Source organism: Rattus rattus, chromosome 2 (genome assembly GCF_011064425.1).
Source record: "Rattus rattus isolate New Zealand chromosome 2, Rrattus_CSIRO_v1, whole genome shotgun sequence".
In the NCBI taxonomy this organism is placed as follows: Eukaryota; Metazoa; Chordata; class Mammalia; order Rodentia; family Muridae; genus Rattus; species Rattus rattus.
Genome location: NC_046155.1, coordinates 71,825,674 through 71,845,715, shown reverse-complemented (window position 1 = coordinate 71,845,715; position 20,042 = coordinate 71,825,674). Strand labels below are relative to the sequence as shown.

Here is a 20,042-nt window from a genome sequence, read left to right as displayed (position 1 = left end):
GAAACTAAACTGCCAACAGCAGGGCTTGGATGCCGTGTAGAGGAGGGACTGCTGAAACAACTACAATAGCATCTTCGTAAGAAACGGCAGCCATGGGCACTGAGTTTGGAAATTTATTAAAATCGGTGTTTGCGCTCCAAGCTTCTGTGTGACCTGAATCGGGCACTGTGCAGAAAGCGCGTGAAATGCGCTGTGCCCTTCAGTGCGCTCCGAGTGTCTCAGAGCTGCGGAACCTCGACTGTTTTGTCGTTTGGGCCAAATGCATGTACATTGTTTCTGTACATGGGCTATAAATACCTCCCCCCAAATTTAAGAAGCTGCTCATCCTCATTAGCAATCAAGGGAATGCAAATTAAAACAATAATGAGACACTTGCTCGCCAGCTGATTAACACAAATCAGGAAGATGGGTGTCACTTCAGAACTCGGTGAGCGAGTAGAAGGGAACACAGACACCAAAGGCAAGCAGCGACGTAAAACCAGAGAAACTAGTCTGAGGAACAAGGTGGTGGCACCCATTAAGACTAATGACACTTCTGCTTGCTGGTGCTGTTTAACTAACTGTGTCCTGCTTCTTCTGGGTATCTTGTCCACGGAAAATAACCAGGCAAGCCCATCGGCGAGTTTGAGGTTCAGTGAGAGACCTTGTCTCACTCCGTAAGATAGAAAGTGATTGAGGGGGGGCACTTGTCAGCCTTTGGCATCCAAACATGTGCGTACACATGAACTTGTACATACACATGAACACGTGTGTGCACACAAACACATGCATACACATGAACACATGCGTACACATGAACATGTACATACACATGAACACGTGCATATATATGAACACATGTGTGCTCATGAACACATGCATACACATGAACATGTGTGTGCACACAAACACATGCATACACATGAACGCGTGTGTGCACACAAACACGTGTGTACACACAAACACGTAGATGCATGAACTGAAAGAGAACGTCTCCTCAGCCGTCTGCTGGGGCCTAAATCCTGCTCTGGGGTATGTTCCTCTTCTGGGTCTCTCTAGCTGACCCAGAACAAAAGGCCAGGGACGGGAGGAGCCCTGCACCAAGCAACTCGTCTTTTTCATTCCTGCCCACAGCCAAATTTGTGTGGAATTCATCGTCGTTTTCCACCTGCCAAGGAACAGAACTGGCGAGCAGAGCTCCAAAACTATGTTCACCAAGGTCTTTCTCGAAATAACATTTCAGCATTGAAACAAAGCAGACTGAAGCTAAGCCCTGAGCTCTTTAACTTGGAACCCAAAAAGCAGACTCCACAAATGTTCCACACCCCAGCCATTCCAAGACAGAAGGCGGTCCAGACAGGTTTTTGGGTTGCTTTGTTTTTGTGGGGTTTTTTTGTTTTGTTTTGTTTTCAGTGTTTTGTTTTGTTTGTTTTGTTTCCAGACTTCTTCTGCTATCCCGAACCTCTCTAAATGCCCGTGAAAGCCTTGGTTATGTTCAAGTAACAACGGGAAATAAAGATTTAACTTCTGTAGACTCAAAAGGTATCACCAAAAAGTCAAAGGTCGAAGGCCCCAACTGTCACCTGGATGTTTGGCTTCCTCATTGCAAAACAACAAAATATTCAAAGATTTCCAAATACCCAGGTGTTCGCTGACAAGCAGAATAAACAGCCAGAAGCTGAACCCCAAGCCAGCTCGAAGGAAGTCTCCATGTGACAACAGATGCCCTCTAACTTCCCAGCAATAAAAACCCCGTAGTCCTGGCTTCAGAAAGGTCATCTATAAATACATCCGTGGCTGAGAAGATACACGAAATCTCACTATTCCATCCCCGAGTCCCACTTCCAGAAGGCTCCTAGGGGTGCCCAACCACTCCTTCTGAACGCACTTGTATACAAGTCTTACACGTGTGTGGAAGGACTCACATTCAGCCGCCTGTCATCACCCAGATGTGAAGGCAAACACTTGTTAATGCTTAAACCGGCATCGACGGGTAGCAGTTTGCTTTACAGCGGGGTTGTTCAGAGAACTGTACCATCAGACCTTCTACCACAGTGGTTCTCGACCTGCTGGTGTGACCTCTTTGGGGGTCAAGCACCCCTTTCACAGGGGTCACCTAAGACCATTCGCTAGGATTCACAGCAGTAGCAAATTTTCAGTTATGAAGTGGCAAGGGAAATAACTTTATGGTTGTGGGTCACCACAACATGAGGAACTGTATTAAATGGTTACAGCTTTAGGAAGGTTGAAATCTACAACCGCAGGTGGAAACTGAATCTCTTCACTCAGATCAGTAAACAACCTCTGACTCTCTACGGAGATGTGTCTTATACCACAAAATGCAAGGTTGCCTGAAGGTGCTAACAAGCTGGGCGGCAGCAGGCCGTTCAGCACCTTCTGAACTCAGCTCTCCTTGAATGCTGGCCTTCAAGCCATCCGACCCAGTAATTCCACTAACTGTGTACCCCAAAAACCTGAGAGCAAGGACTCAGACACATTCATGTAAATTATAACGAAAGGTGCTGGCTACAGCCATTGGACACAATAATGGTCAATAATGAAAATACTTTGGGGTACACAGTTAGTGGAATTACTGGAAATAACATTTCATACTATAACATAGAGCCTGAATAGATTAAGTAAAATACGCTGGCATAAAAGGCAAACATCCTAGGATGCCATTTGCAGGAGGTACAAAAAAAAAAAAATTTAAAGACAAAGAATTAGACTTGAGAACCTCAAGTGCTGGGGGACAGGTTATTTTTTTAATGGGTGCAGACATTTTATTTGGAGTAACAAAATAGTTTTGGAGGTTTAAAAAAAATGGCCAAGCAAGATGGTATTCTAGGACAGGTTTTGGTGGGTTTTATTTTGTTTTGTTTTTAGCTTTCATAACCCAGAGAGGTGACAGAAGTTGGAAGAGCAAATGAACACCCCCACACACACACACACGTGCACACACACACACACACACACACATGCACACACTCACACATACACACATGCACACACTCACACATACACACATGCACACACTCACACATACACACACGACTGGGGTGCAGAATGCCAAATGTCTTTTAAGCTGAAACAAAGCTGAGCCCCCTTTAAAATTTTAATTGTTTTTATTTTTAATCATGTGTACTATGTGAGAAAGATATGCACATGTAGATGCAGGTACCCGCGGAGGTGAACCCAGAGCCTCTGCTTGACCAATACACGTTCTTAGCCACCAAGCCATCCCTCCAGCTCCAGTTTTGGTCTCATTTCTTAATTCTCGATGTGTTCCCCTTCAGTGGCCCCAAGCACAAGTCATTCCAAAGCATGCTGGGGTGTGGTGGCCAAGGGCCACAAAGCCATAAACAAGTCAGAAGTGCTGGAGGGACTAGGCTGGCCATCAAAGCCCTGTGTGGGCTTCAGAATGACAGGTTTATGAAGAAACAAGAAAAGTCACACAAATAACCAATGTTCCTTTATGGAAACTTCCAGGTCTCAGGCTTTCTGGAAAAAACATACCATGGAAAACTTGACACCTTGCTTCATTAAGAGGCAAACAGACAGAAATCAGAAGAGTTGGGGGTTGGGACCTGGCAGGCCCTCTCTGTGGCGATTGAGTTAGGTAAGTCTCTTCAGTTAGGTATCTGTCTTATGACATGGAATTGCCTCCCAGACAGATAGCTTAAGGGTGATCCCTAGGACCCATTTGGTGAAAGGAGAAAACCAACTCCCTCCCAAAGGTTGTCCTCTGGCCTCCACATGATAACACACACACACACTCACACACACACACACACACACACACACACACACACACACACACACACACACACACACACACAAATAAAATAAGCTTTTATTTTTGGTTTTTTAAAGTAGGTCTCTCCTTTCCGGTACTGAGACATGCAAAACAACAGCTTGTACACAGCACCTCAGGTCAAATGTCTGCAGGTACATTTTCTTTAGGAGTTCACTTAGCAATGAAGAAAATATCAAAAGGAAAACCCCACACAGAGACCAAGATACCTAACCTTGTGCCGTTAAGGCCCAGGGGGAAGCCTAAAAATAGAGTGGTTTCAGGCAGGCAGCTATTCCAGGAAGGGAGACCCAAGCCCAGGAGATGGCACAGTTGGGGGACCTCCCACCCTTCACAACCTAGGAACCCTGGGAGGGTTTAATGCACCTTCAGCAAGAAGTATGCTCTAGGGCACACATTTGCCAAGCTGACGGCTATGACTTTCCTAATTCCCAGAAAGCCCTGGGGCTCCGCGGAATTTCTAAATTTCCAGTATCACCACAATGAACGTCCTACCAGGGTCGACTTAATTGCCCTGATGTGAAAATCTCTGTTGCACAATCATTTGCATTGGACAGGTCACCTCAGGGGCCACCAGGACAACAGCTTCCTTCTGCATGCACTAGGGAAAGATTAGGAGAGCACCGAGGCCAGGGCCACACAAACCAGTTTTTCCTTTCATCCTTTTTATCCTCTTTCCTTTATTTTCTGGGGAGTGGGCCCACCTATGCATGTGTGCGTATGTGTGGAGGTCAGAGGCCAAATTTGGGTATCTCCCTCTCTACCTTATTTTTTTGAGACAGGATCTCTCACCAAACCTGACTTGGCAAGACTAGCTGGCCATTGAATTCCAGCCCTGGGATCACAGGCACACCCTGTGACATCTGGGTTCTAGTCTTCGACTCAGGTCCTCATCTCTCTCTAGGCTTATTTCTCAAGCATGGAAATGTCCTTTTGAGTTAGGATTTTACCCCTATCCATCCAAATTCCTTTCTCCTTCCCTCTAGGAACAGCTCCAACACGAATTAGCAAAGACTCCCAGGGTTGGGTGGGAGGGTTGAAGAGATGGTTCTGTGGTTAGGAACATTTGCTGCTCTTGCAGAAGCCCCAGCACCACATGGTGCAATTCCAGTTCCAGGGTTCGAACACCTTCTGACCTCTAGGGACACCAGGCACACATGTGTGCACAAATACACATGCAGGCGATACTCATACACATAAAACAAACAGAAAAATCTTTAAAAAAATAATAAGACAGCCTGGACATGTATCCTCATAGGCTACAGCCATCTTCGGGGGTCCTCCTGGGTGCTCTTAATTAGCACAACGTTGTCACGGGTAATTAAAGCTACCTGCACCTGTTAAAAATCAAGGGCATTCCCTCATTAAGCCCTGTGTCTAACAGCTCCGAAATCGTAATCACTCATTCACATTTGCAAAATGTTCCTTATCCATAATAATGATGTACGGCCCATTTATTTTAAGACCAGGAGTCTCTGGAGACTCCCAGGCTCGCTTGGTACCTGCTTAAGAGTTGTCTGCCTGAGCAGAATTAGTTAACTACCAGGGTCCTGACCACCATTCTCCCAGTAAAACTGTGCGTAAGCAAATCGTTGAAACTGCATCGATTCTGTGAGTTCCCTGCAAGCCAGAGTGGTCGGCCAGTCTGGGGGCCAGAGTTTAAGTGGTGTGACCCTCCCTTTCTAAGCTGCAATACCTGATGAAATCTTTGTCTATTTGTTCCTTTTATTTATTTTAGAGTCCACTTTCCAATGCCACTGTCCTGCTTCTAACGACATGGAGAAGTCGCAGTAGAGGACTGAAGAGTCCCCATGTCTGAGGTCCAGCAAGCCTGCCCTTCTTTGCTTTGACACTCAACTTCCCCAACCTAGATAAAGACTTATAGGTTGGCCCCATCCTCTTCTGGGTTCAGGGCTCTACGTGTTAATTTTTTAAAGGTTAAAAGCAGGGGCAAAAAATTACTACAGAAACAAATGATCCTTTTAAAGATGAAAGCCTGCTCAGCCAGTCCCAGGTATCTGACAGGTGGGAGGAAGCTCACATAAGTTCGGCAGGGTGGCACGGGGCCTGGGTACCACAGTGCCAGGTTAAACACAGGTAGAGACCGCTCTTCCGCACACCCCAAGGCCGCCTCCAAGAACGCCTCTCCCACCTGGCTTTTAGGAGCCGGGCATGGGTGCCTTCTATTTGCCCACGCTGGAAGCCTCTAAGTGATACTCTTGGCATTCATGCCCTTGGCTGGGCTCCTCCCTGGGGACCTGTTTAATTAAAGGGGAGAACGGAAGAGCCGGAACGCTGCTCCCACGGTGAGGTGAGGTCGCACAGGCTGTGAGGTTCTTCCCACCTCCCTCCTCTGCATACCCTGGAGATGACAGCTGTTACCGTGTCACCGGCTCTGCTCTGGTGCATGTGGCAGGAAGCAGAGAGTGAATCCTAATGACAAATGAATAGTTCCTTCCCCAGAGAATCCTTTCAGGGAGACCCCAAGGGGAAAGACCCCAGTAGGCTGCACTCGGACTTACAGTCAAACTGTGAGGTGCTGACCATAGTAGAGCCTCAACCTGAAGCAACTGATGGCAACTGACAATTCATACGCCCTCACTGAGTCCAAATGCACAGGGACACGGCCTCCTTAAACCCTCTGCATGTGCAAAATCCTTAAAATAATTCTACCCATACTAAATAATTTGAAAATTCCATCTCTTTTCTTTCAAACGAAACCAAACCAAAACCACCACCACGACCACCACCACCTCAACTTTCCAACTAATCCCCAAAGTGATCTGTCCGTCTCCACCTCCTGAGTGCTCAGACTGAAGGCACGTGCCACCATGCCTGGCTAACCCTGGTTCTTCTTTATCCTCCCATTGAGGACCACCCTTCCTCGCATGCCCACCGGGTACAGCGTGTGCTTGTGACTTCATCCTCTAAGTGCCAGCTCTCACCTTGGGTTCCCTGCCATACCCGGTGCCCTCTGACTCGAGACCACATCTAGTCCTGCTTGCTTAGTTTCCCCAGTACTTAGGGAGTGTCCTATAGAAGAATACTTAATCAATGATGCGGAATGGATGAATGAAACCATAAGGAAATGTTCCCAAATGTTCCCAAAGGGATGTTCAATCCATGACACTGAATGAATGAATAAATAAATGAATGAATGAATGAATGAGCAAAACTTTTCTTAGCATCCCAGGGAGCCATTTCAGGATGTCGCAGAGATGCTGTCACCCAGCTTTTCAGTGAGGGATGAGATGAAATTTAGGCCATTCACAGATGGTCCCTCAAACACCTTTGGCGATGGAGCATCAGGGGCTGCTTCTGTCATCGTCCAGCATCCCCCTTGTGAACTAATACTAGTTCATACGCCCCTCCTCTAACCCAAGCTATTCACTCTTCATATAATTCCACCCTCACAGGCTGGCTGCACCAGCTCAAGTTTTACGGGCCATAAAGCATATAGAAAACAGACCCTCAACTTTCGACCCCCTGGTTATTAAACCCTCCTCGTGTAAAGAAGAATGTAAATGGGGACTAACTTTAAAATTACAGGGGCGTCCGGGGCGATCGTTTAAACATATCAGACAGTGACGTGACCAATTGCAATAATTACATCGTTTTAAAAACACTTATTCCCTCTGGTCCCACCAACTCCAGAGGACTTTAAAAAAAATAAACATTTGGAAATACGGGGCCTTAGAAGCTCCTACCTTATAGCCTCCGATGCGATGCTCCTGCTTAAACTCCTTCCCGTTTTTTAGCCACCTCATTGTGGGTGTTGGATTCCCCCCGGCTGGACAGCGGAACTTCACAGTGTTGGCGGCAGGGACAGCATGGAGCCGCTTCTCCATCTTTTCCGTGTTGGTCCAGTACGGTGCTCCTGAGTCAGAAGACAATGAAATACGTGTATGAAGGAGCAGCCTCATCAACGCAACAAAGGTAGGGCCGCTTTGCTGTACGGGAAGGGATCGGATTTTCCTTTGATTCTGAAAATATTTTCAGAAGTCTGGTCCAGCTGGCCTAGCAGAAGGTCCCCAGAGGGGCTGCTTATTGGGTTATGCCTATTAACAGGGAAAAAAGCATGAGAAGCACCTTCTCTCTTGCTCCCATCTGGTGCCAAGAAAATAATTCCATGTGGAATCATGCTTTAAAATGCTACTTTGTATTCACAGAAACGGTCCGTGTAATGACAAGGGGCTCCGTCCTCCAGAATTACATCATCTTAGATCTCCGCGCCTATTAAATGGTCATATAGACACACTGTAAAAACAAACTGTCCTCAGGGACCATATCAATTTACAGATCAGAACTTTCTGTGTGGGCGCGGGTAGAGGGGTGTTCGTGTGTGTTCCGGGTGCATGGGCATGTGCATGAGGTCAGAGGTCAACCTCAGGTGTCCATTCCTCAAGTGCCAAAAAATAAACACGTTATTTTTTGACACAGGGTCTCTCGCTGGCCTGGAACTTACCAGGTAGGAAGGCTGGCCCACCACTGAGCTCTCGGGGACCTGTATGCTCCCATTTCCCCAGCACTGGGACTGATAATGATCGTGTAAGTTCTCATCTTAGCTTGGTAGGATGATCCAGGATGCCATCATTAGTTTCCTAGCACCTTATGTGATAAATCAGAATACTGTATTGCTAAGTATATCTTAATTTTCTTTAATGAAAGAGAACTTCCTTTTTTTCTTCCCAGTGTTGGTTATAAAGCACTGTAATCCTAATGTCCTGCCTGAGCTTATTAAGAGGCAACTAATCAAATGCTGAGTCCCCTAAATAGTCCTCAGTCACAGGCACAAGTGACTTATTGGGCTCAGGAAAGGAGGTGGATCTTTCCGTGACCAAGTAACAACCACAGCACATCTTACCCACAGATACCACAGCCCCAATCCAGCATGCGGCTATCAATTCCTCATGCCTGGACGAATGACTGGAGCTGCTAGTGACCCAATGTCTGTTTGCCAAGCACTGTTCTAAGAGCTTATACATGCAGGGCACACATGTGACTCCTCACAACATCCCAATGATTCCCAAGGGAATCATTGCCATCCCTACTGCAGGCCAAGGAAACTGAGGTAAGACATTACCTGCCAATAGTCACAGCACCGAGAGGCTTGCAACTGACATTTAACCAAGATCGGTCTGATGTTGGAATCACAGTCCTTATCCCCAGTATTCCTTGCTTATTACAGAGCAGCTTCGCCAAGAAGTCAAGCCTGCCATGCCACCTTTTAGACTCTAAAAACTAGAATCTGAGACAGTCAGGGCGAACACCTTAACCTTTGGTATTGTCCTGAACTTCCACTGAAATATTGGGCAACGACTGTACTTTCCACATGATGAGGGTCAACAGGAGCCACACGCACACTCCACAGGCCAGAGGCAAAATGGTCACAGTTAGGGAGCATATTTGGGTTGCCGGGGGTGGGGGGAGGGTTCCAACCTGAACAGCCAAGCTTCCCTGCTACAATCACTTTCTGGAATAACCGCACCTATCCCTTGCTCTTGACACCCACTACAAGAGGCAGAGTTGAGATTCTTATCAAGGGCACACTGTATCTTCTTCACAATAATACATCCCCAAGTGTCAAGGTGGTGGGATTTCGGTGGCAACCTCATGACGCCAAGACTGTGCAAAACCACAGTTGCTTACCCATTTGGAGCAGAGGGGAAGCAGGAAGGGAAGGGAAGAAGGGAGGAAAGGAGAGAGGAAAGGAGGGAGGGAGGGAGGGGGAGGGAGGGAGGGAGAGAGAGAAGGAGGGAGGGAAGGAGGGAGGGAGGGAGAGAAAGAAGGTGGGAGGGAGAGAGAGAAGGAGGGAGGGAAGGAGGGGGGGGGGGAGGGAAGGAGGGAGGGAGGGGAAGAGGCTACACCATTTCTTATTGCATTTGTGATTTGCATCTGTGATATGCATCTGTGAGAGGACCTTGTAGCTGGGTACTGAATGCTTGTAAACACATCTATTCTTCTGAGAGTTCACCGGGGGACTACTGGACTCCCACTTATCACAAGACCCCAAGGACCTGGCATACCCTGAAACAATTTCAATCATCTTCCATTTTAAAAGCTTCTACTTAGAAAAATCCATCCAAAGCCACTGAAAGCAGTCATTGAGGTCCCCAAATAAATAATGAGCTTTGTCCCCAACACAAAGACTTTAACAAATCTGACCTAACTGGAAAGCATACCTCATGCTGTCAGGTGTCTGGACTCATGTCATTTGTTTAAGTAAACACAATGGCCTATTCACATGAATTAGCTAAATATTAATGCAGTCACTCTTTCAGATAGCATCAATTACTGCTGGGCTGAGCTCTGGAATGCCCCCTCCCCCCTTAACATAAAAGAAGCCAGCAAATAGGTGCTTACAAACTATTAGGCATGATTTTCATCTTCTCAGAGATCAAAAAGGAGGGGCTGGCCTCAGGAACTAGGAATGTTCTTTTCTACTCTAAGCCATCAACGAGGCTGCACCACCACAGGGGACTGCCCTCTAGCCCCGAGCCGCACGCAATGCACCGTCCTGACTTGTGCCTACAGTGCACTGGCAACCAATGCCTTTGTCCTGGTAGCCAAGGAATAACTTAGGGAATGGGATAAAAGAATGCTTCGGGAGATTTCTAGCAGGTAGTTGCCTCCCTGGAGTGGAACTGTATCTAGAAAATCTGACAATGGCCACACACCACAGTGGGCATGGATGGCTTCTTGTCTCAGTCACAGAGGCCCAAGGTGGGTGGGGGCACAACAAAATCCAATCACAAGTAGCTGGAAGTGAATTTCACAACAGTCCCCCAGGAGCTGAAAGGGCGGTTGAGTTAAGCTGTTCAAGGTACCTGCGTGCCAGGGAAGGGCCATCCCTACGCTCTGCTGGGCTCCTGACTTTCTGGCCAGTGCCACTCTATTGAGACACAGGCCAAAGGCCTTTGCAACCAACCTCCCTTTAAAATGGAGAGTGTGCATATTTTTTAAAAAAAAAATTAAACACGATGCTTGAAGAAGGAATGAAACTATTCTATTATATATAACAATAACCTAATTTTTATTTTATCACTCTGATATGAACTGGAAGGAGCTACATGGTCTGGAAAATGAATATTCCTATATGAGCATCCTGTTGTGCTTCCCACAGCAACGGCCTCCTGTTATCTCATACGGCTTTGTTATGTAGCCCAGGCTGGCATCACACTCAGGATCCTGCCTGTCCCATCCTCCCTAGCGCTGGAATTGCAGGTCCAACACTCAGACTCTCTGAAGACTCTTCCTGTTTCCTGCCACTTCCAAAGTCAGAAACCACATACCAAGGTTAGAAACCACAGAACTGGAAAAATACAACCAGAGAAACAAGAACCAGGCATCTCGGAGAAGGCAAGGCAGCCTTCCCAAAGCTAGGGAGCATTTCAAAGTCTATGGAGCAGGGACTGCTGCACTTGGGTAAAAACCTGCAAAAGCAGAGACAATCCTGGTACCTAGCAGATGCTCACACTCGAGTTACTCAACAGCCTTACTCGAAATGGCTCTGCAAGCCAAGAGCACAGGAGGCTGTCTGAAGTCAGGAGCATGAAAAAACAGCTGCTTTCTCCCCCTCCCTCAGCATCTATTTAGGGACACTCAGAACGCACACAAAGTCACTTCGCTGATCAGACTGGTCTGTGGGGTAGACCTCGAAAGGCACCAAAAGTGAAGCACACCAAGTCACTTGTGAGGGAAGGAGCAAACTTCCTTTGGGCTCTGACATCCATCTATCTCCTCACGGCATACACAGCGAAAGAAAAAAGTTCTATTTAGTCACAAAATAGTACTAACAAGAAGCAAGTCAAAAGAACAGAGAGCAGCATCATAAGAAGTAAATAAAATCCTGTCACTGAGATGTGGCCGGCCTCTTTAGAGCCATTCTCCTCTATACTGGCACCAATCACCTCTCCGAGGTCAGCCCAGGTAGCCTTCCACTGTTAAAATGCAGCTGAGTATGGAGTGACCCTAACTGCACTCAAAGTCCCCCCCAAGCACTCAATGGTTATCCTTAACCTCTCTGTCCCACCATGGAGGTCTATCCTTCCTCCTCTAGATGGGTTGCTGCACTGTCAACAATGCCAGCTCCCACAATGGGTGTCTGTCCATCCTTCAAAGTATGCCCGCTGATGGCTGCCAGCTACCACAGAATGAAATAGGCCATAGCTTGAGTCGCAGCCAGTCTCTAAGGCAAAGTTAGAGGATGGATAACTGGACAAACCCTGACTCTTCCTCAAGGAAGCCGTTCTGATGAGGGTCTAACATTCTTTCCAGGCTTCTGTGTGCTATGTAAATATTGATCTCTGTCAACAAATGATGGGACCACAGGGATGTTTTTTACCTTTCAATTTAAACTTAAGGACAAAACACAAGCTGCTGGCCCTGCCCCTCCAACCCTCACCCCCACCCCCACCGATATCCCCCGTAAAAACCCTTACATGGCCAAGTATTGACATCTAAAGTTTACAGGCTACTCTCTCTCTCTCTCTAGAACCAAAACGCAAGCACAGCCCCATATTTTAAAGCAAAAACAGAGAATCACATTACAATGTTCCTCCATCTGGCTTGATGGCTGACAAGATCAATGTCACCCAGAAAGGTTAAGTGATTTGATCAAGGTCACGAAGCCAGAGGCCAGGCCAAGGCTAGCCTGCAGTTTCCAGCTCCCTTAGCAATGCTCTTTATCCACAGCAGGCTGCCCCGTGAACTCTCCCACAGTAATTAAGTCAAAAGTTCAAGATTTATGTGAGCCGGGACGCTGACGACTGCCAACTGTATTTTTATTGATGCAGAATTTTTAAAGCACACAGGCTGTTTCAGCTCTTAGATCAAGTCTCCCCGACTCCCTAAAGCCTCACTAAGGCCCCCTGCCTTAAGTCTATAATTAGGGCTTTTAAAAATATCACTAATCGGGGCATCTGAATGCTGTGCCCCCTGATGTGTTTGTTTTGTTTTTAATGTCACTATCCTTGCAATAGACTGGCATTCATCTTCTTCCCTTTGATATGAACTGAGAGAAACCAAATCTAGCAGAGTTAGACTGGGAGTGTCACTTAAAAAAAGAGTACTGTCTTAGTGAGTGTTCGATTGCTGTGAAGAGACACCATGACCAAGGCAACTCTTATAAAGGCAAACGTAAATGGGGCTGGCTTACAGTGTCACAGGTCAGTCCATTGTCAACATAGTGGGAAGAAGCGTGGCAACGTGTAGGCAGGCAGATACAGTGCTGGAGAAGTAGATTGAAAGTTCTGTGTCCTGATCCACAGACAAAGAGAAAAAGACACGGCCAGCCATGGGCTTTTGAAACCTCAAAGCCCACCTTGGTGACACACCTCTTCCAACAAGGCCACACCTCCTAATCCTTCTCAAATAGTGCCATTACCTAGTGTTCAAATACATGAGCCTTTGGGAAGCATTTTTATTCAAACCACCACAGGAACAGCCTGGCTTCTAGAAATCTCTATCAAACATCTCACTGGGGAGCTGGGGAAAGGGAGTGTCAAATGACTCACAAGAGAAATGACTAGCCTCCCGGGAGGCTGCCTCCATGGAATTCGCAGGAAGTTCTGCAAGTCAAGGAATCCTGACCAGCAACTATGCAGCTGGCCAGGCGGGGCTGAGAAGGAAGAATCACCATTAGCACCTTCTTCGATAACGCACCTGAATGGACCTACTGATGAGGTTTCAGTTAGGAATTTCCAGAACATTTGGCAGCCTACACACTTTCGTTTTTTAAGGAAAAAAAAAAAATCATCAGAACAGTGATGGTTCAGGACTGTTAGCAGCAACCAGGTAACCAAAGAATCCGGGACCTCAGACCACATCCCTAGCTCCTCCTAGCCCTTCCCCCAGGAAGAAGAAAAGAAGACTGCCTTTCTCTCTGTTGTGGAGCACATGGCATGTGCAGGTCTCAACAGGGATGAAAACAAAATGGAAAATCCCTTGCAACTAGAAAGGACCACTCCAAGAACGGGACTCTTGTCCTGCTGTCGAGCCTTTCCACTTAAGTAACAAAGACTTTTAGTTAAACATGATCTACCCAAGAACTAACTCTCAGAATCTTCAGAAAGCAATCACTTTAAACACAAGCTTGAGGAAACTTTTTTTTAAAAAAAATCTCCACAAATCTGTTGCCAGATATCAATCTATGGAGACACTTAAATTCCCAGGGAAGGCAAGAACTAGGCAAGCTACCTTTCCCATGCTGATGCACAAATGTAGAAACTTCTACACCCTCAACATTTCAAAAATCAGCATCAAATGTTCGGTCCAGAGAAAACAAGTTGAGCATACACTTCGGATGACTTCACAGGATTGCTCTGTTCAGGAGAGTAAGCTAGTGCTGGCAAAGTGTGAAGTCATTAGCTAGTCAGCCGCTAAAACATGACCTGGGGACGCCCTTCACACCTGCAATAGAAGGACTTAAAAGGGATAGGAGCCCTATCCATCCCATCAGCCCATACAGGAATGCACAGTGTGTGTGTGTGTGTGTGTGTGTGTGTGTGTGTGTGTGTGTGTGTGCATTAAACGGATGTTTGCTAGAGGAGCCCTTGGATCAAGAATGATGCTCTTGGACTTGGTCTTTAAGCAAGAGTCACAACATGAGGTGCTTCCTAAACTCACTACAAGACTCAAGTCACCTTCAGTGAAGACTTGTTCCAAACTATCATTCCAGATAAGATCCTTTGAGAAACAGTGGCTTGATTTCTTCATGTATGGACCAGATCTGAACAGCACTCTGTTTTACGTAAAACCCAGAAGAGATGCTTGGGAAACCTGTAAGGCCAAGAAGCATTCATCCAACACCAGGTTGGTTCTTACTTTTGAGAAGTTAATGGGTTAGTAAAAAAGGCAGGCCTGCGAGCACGGCTCACAGGGTAAACAATGTCACAAAGTAAAATGGGTGAGCTCCCAGAGTTTACATGAACAGGAAAACCTTCCACAGAAGAACCCATCGCTGAGGGAGACCAGCGAGAGGAGCCAAAAGTTAGGAGCAACCCAAACACTCGAGAATATCCATCTAAAAACCGAACTCCACCTTGCTCAACGACACCAACTCCGTAACCAAAGTGCATTACTCTGCCTCAGGCGATTCGTGTCTGCGTTCTCCTTTTTGCTGTATGGGTGACGATCAACGCCATGGCTTCCTTTTAATTCTCTTTTCTTTTTCAAGACAGGGTTTCTCTGTGTAGCCCTAACTGTCCTGAAACTCACTCTGAAGAGCAAGCTGGCCTCAAACTCCCAGAGATCCACTTGCCTCTGCTTCCCGAGTGCTGGGATTAAAAGCATGTGCCACCACCGCCCTGCTTAATTATTTTTCTTAAACATGTATTTATTCTATTTGTGTGTGTGTGTGTGTGTGTGTTGTACACATGCATGCAGACTGTGCTAGATAGTTTTACGCCAACTTGACATAAGTTTTAGTTTTCTAAAAGGAGAGAATCTCGATTAAGAAAATGCCTCCATCAGAGCCCCACTGTGGGCAAGCCTATAGGGTAGTTTGTTAATTAGTGACTGACTGATGGGGGAGGGTCCAGCCTACTGTGTGTGGTCCCACCCTTGGGCTGGTGGTCCTGGCTCTATAAGAAAGCAGGCTGAGCAAACCATGGGGGAACAAGCCAATAAGCAGCACCCCTCCTTGGCCTCCGGATCCCCTCTGACCCCTAGGATCCTGCCCTCCCTGATGGTGGTGGTGGTGATGATGATGATGATGATGATGATGATGATGATGATATAGAACTGCAAGCCAGATAAACTCTTTCCTCCCAAAGTTGCTTTTAGTCACGCCGTTTTATCACAGCCATAGTAACCATAAGACACTGACTGTAGGAGTGCTGTATCTCTTTCCCCTGAGTGGGCTCCAGGAATAACTCAAGTCTCTGGGCTTGGTGGCAAGCACCTTTCTACCCACTGAAGCGTCTCCCAGCCCTCTTAATTCTTGGTTTGTTGTTTTGGGGCTTCCGCGTGGCCATCATGCTTTTCTACATGCTACCCAGGACTCACCACCTCTGCACATCGGGAAGCTGGCCTTCCTACACTGATAAATGACCATCTAGCAACCTGGCAGAAGGAATGACCTATATGACACTTTTTTTCCAAGCTAGAAGACACAAACTTGGCACATGAAGTATCCCAAAGGGAAACGGCACTCACAAGCCCCAAGACGACCACAGTCCGCCCCTCCTTAGGAGCACCACTGGCTAACTTTACTCAGGGCAAACATTCAAACGCACGCCCCAAGTGGCATTTCCAGACAACAGAGGCACCAGGGGAATCTGTGTGGACACAAGGATGTTTCCAGGTGGCTGAAAATTCGAAGAATTCCGAACTTCTGCATTTTCACCCGTAATCAGGTCAGGTCAGGTAAGGTATTTGACACTTGAGGTGACAGGAGGAGAAAAAAAAAAAAACAAAAAAACAAAGGTTCGAACAGTCACATCCCCTTTCCCGCCTTGCCAAGTATCCCAGTCCTGACATTCTTTGTCCACACACACAGGGCACAGCTGCTTAATCTCAGCTGCCCCGGGCTGCACCTGTGAATCAGACCAGCCTAATCGCACTAACAGACGGCAGAGGCCAAGTGGCCAGCTAAGAACTGCTATCACTTTAAATAGCATCTCATGTTTCACAGGCCCCTCCCTGCAGCAGTAGCTCCCTGGTACAGCTAACACCAGCCCTTAATCGCCACACAGCACCCACCTCAGGGACAGAGCTGGTGTCATTCGAGAGCTAATTACCAAAATCCCAGTTGCAAGGTGAAAGTGTAAGTAACCTGTCTATGGAACGGCACCCATCGCACAGTGCTCTCCTGCCCGGCCCTTCTGCACACATGCTGGGCAGTTGGACTTAGTCACAGCAGAAGCCCTGGATGTCCCCCATCAGGCAAAGTATGAACCAGCAGGAGATTGCTATCACTCGGCCTTGGTTGTTGTGTAACCTATTCCTAATCTTACTCATCATGACATCACGTGGACTCCTGGTGATGTAGTCAGACAGCATCCTTGACCCAGCACAGAACAGTCCCCAGGTGTGCCAGCCAAACCAACTGGGTAGAACCTGATGTCTCAATCAATCATGGTGGCACCCACCTGCACGTAGTATCACTCGAGAGCTGTAAACAACTACACAAACATGTCATCCCACTTCCGTGGGGACCTGCTGTGAGGACCTGGAATGCCCATGGGTACCAGGCTGCGAGTGGCTGGACATTCCCCCTTTGCTCCCTCAGATAGGTTTCCTGGCTGTTTTCTTCACTAATGGTTCCTGAAGGCAGTGCCTGAGCCAGCAGTCGGCACCAGTGCCCTCCAGAGCTGGTTCGGGAGGGTTCCACCTCTGGCTTTAAGGCAGAGCCAATGCATGGTAACTGTGAACACAAACTCTGCTAAGTCCTCCTTTATCAGAGGATGTAAGAACTGGAACAAGGAGTCACAACTCACACACTCTCCCTTGTCCTCTTGATTTTTATGAACATGGCTAGCAGTAAGAGCCTGTTTGGAGCAAATCTCTCTGTGTGTGTGTGTGTGTGTGTGTGTGTGTGTGTGTGTGTGTGTGTGTGTGTGTGTGTGTGTTTGTCCGTCCCTAAACCAGCAGTTCTCACACCTTAATATGAAATGATGAAACATAAACTCACACTCATACAGACACACGGACGGATGGACAGACACCCACATCTGTAACTAGCTAGGTCTAAGGACAAGCTTAAGGAATGTACATCTCTAGGGAGGACCCAGGTGATGCTGACACTGCTGGTCCAGGCACACTTTGAAAACCACAGTCCTACGTGTTTACCCTCCCTAGAGTAAAAATTGCATTAATCAAATTATTTTTCTTGATGCCCAAGCAGTTGAGAGACTTAAGGACAAAGCCAAAAAATTCAGTGGAGTGACAATATTTACCCCGAGATCTAACCACATTCTCTTACGTAGCTATCCCAGGCTAAGTGGTGGCACTTTCAATAAATGGTACAGGAATAACTGAACATTCAGAGGCAACAGAAAATAAACCTAGACACAGACCTTGCACACTGATCACAACTGGGAAATAAACGTAAAACACAGGACTATAAAACTCATAAGAAGCAACAGGATCACCCTCGGGTTTGCTCCCGACTTCAACACCAACGGCACGAGGGGACCCATGAGAGAGCTGATGAGAGAGACTTCCTGTGAATTCAAAAGTGCTTGCTCTGCGAGACACTGTTGAAACAAAGGCATTCACACACCGGGAGAGGGGATTTGAAACGAGAAAGAGGACTGCTATCCAAAATATACAATAAGCTCTTGAAACTCAACAATAAGAAAACAAACAACCCAATTAAAAAAGGAGCCAAAGCCGTTGTTAGACGCTCACCCAAGAGAACATGAAGATGCTAATCAGGCACATAAAAAGATGCTCGCCATCCTTGGTCATGGGGGAAATGCATCCTAGAACGGCAAAGAATCCACAGCACCACATCACAAAATGGTGCCAAGGATGGCGAGCAAAGGACGCTCGCTCCCCTTCATGGACGGTGGCAATGCAGAATGTTATGGCTGCTTTGAAGAGTAGTCTGGCAAGCGTCCAATGGCTCTGTACTTACCACAGCATCTAATTGTCATGTTCCAAGGGAGAGAATAGGAAACGCACAGCTGAACAAGCCCACACCTAGATAACCGCATCTCTCTACTTGTGACTGCCAAGCCTGGGCAACAGCTAAGATACCTTTCAACAGGCGATGGGTAAGCCACGTACACACAAACCAGAGGGTGCTACTTAGTACTAAGAAAAATTTAGCTGAAGACTATGGGAGATTCAGAAAACAACGTGACGCACAGCACTAGCAGCAAAGTGACACTCTGAAAAGCTTACGTGGTCTATAAACCTGACATAGGCTATTTCTGAATAGGCAAAGCTACAGAAAGATTGTGGTGCCTAAGGGCTGGGCAGGAGCCCGTGTGAATAAGTGATTCTCAACAATGCTTAGGACAATAAAATTTTGTGTAATACCCAATGACAGACGCGTGTCCTTCTTCATGTGCATAAGTCCCAGAGCCTGCAGTGAACCCCAGTGACCACAGGCTTTGGGCTCTAAGGCTGAGTCAGTGTGGGCTCTTCAGTGGTCTCAAATGTTGCTGACCATGGGAGACGCTGCACTTGGGGCAGGGGGAAGTATGTGATATTTTTCTTTAAGAAGAGTTTTATGACGGGTTGGCAAGATGGCTCAGTGGTTAAGAGCGCATGCTGTTCTGTATGGAGGAACAGAGTTCAAATCTCAGCATCCACCTTAAGTAGCTTGCAATTGCCCATAAATCCGGTTCCAGGGGATGCAATGCACACATGCACACACGTACGCGCGCATGAGCGCACACGCATGTGCGCACACACACACAAAACACACACATACAAATACATATGTATAAATAAAATAAACCTTTCAAAAAGTATTTTATTTAAGAATAAAATCTCTTAATTCTGCTGTGAGCTGTTCTAGTTGTATCTGATTTCTTTCCAATCCTCCTGCCTCCACGCCCTGAGTGCTAAAACTGTAGGCATGTGCCACCGTGCTCAGCTTAGGAAGTGCTGGCGGTTGAAATCAGGGCTCTGTGCATGCTAGGTAAGCACTTTTACCAATCAAGGTATATCACCATAGGCTCATTTTAATAACTAAATTCTATTACTTATGACTCTACTTAAATTTACTTATGACAAAAAATCCTTTCATAATAACACTGAATATACAAAGTTAAAAAAAAAAGTTAGCAATACAGTCTCCCTAGAACAGTCCAGCCCTACCTGAAGAACATAAGTAATTCTGTGTTTTGCTTCTCTGTGGAACAAATGTTCACGAGCACTTGAGTCTTCAAAGCATACTGCCCTTTGATACCTCTACCTTCCCAGAAGACATGGCCGCCATTCCCATCTGAGGCCCAGAGAACAAATGAGCAACTGAGAAATAGTGAATTAAGACTGGAACTTAGGCGGTCAGCCCCAAGCAGCCAGCCATGCTCTTACCCAGCAAGTCAGCGACGTCAGGAGTGAGTGCCTGGTGCCCACTGCCTTAAAACACACCAGCATTCCCTCCCTTTCTCACCAACATCCTCAAAGACACTTCTCTGCCCTCAGCAAAAGGCAATATTGCACAGGCAAGGGTCTCTAAGCCCCCAAAACTCGTATTCTGGACCAGACAATTCTTTGCTAAGCTACACGCTGAGTATAAGGAGCTTCCCTTGCCTCCAACCACAAGCCTCCACTAGCTCCCACGGAGGAC

The 20,042-nt window shown here is 46.9% G+C and overlaps 1 protein-coding gene across 13 annotated transcripts in view; it reads right to left on the bottom strand.

The window, feature by feature from the left end:
- Nucleotides 1-20,042, bottom strand: part of Fgfr2 (fibroblast growth factor receptor 2) — a 100,907-nt gene that overhangs the window by 59,452 nt on the left and 21,413 nt on the right. For all 13 annotated transcript variants that reach the window (XM_032892466.1, XM_032892468.1, XM_032892467.1 and 10 more), the window contains one exon: nucleotides 7,501-7,670. In XM_032892466.1, the coding sequence (XP_032748357.1) occupies nucleotides 7,501-7,670 (170 nt within the window). The remainder of the gene's footprint in view (nucleotides 1-7,500; nucleotides 7,671-20,042) is intronic.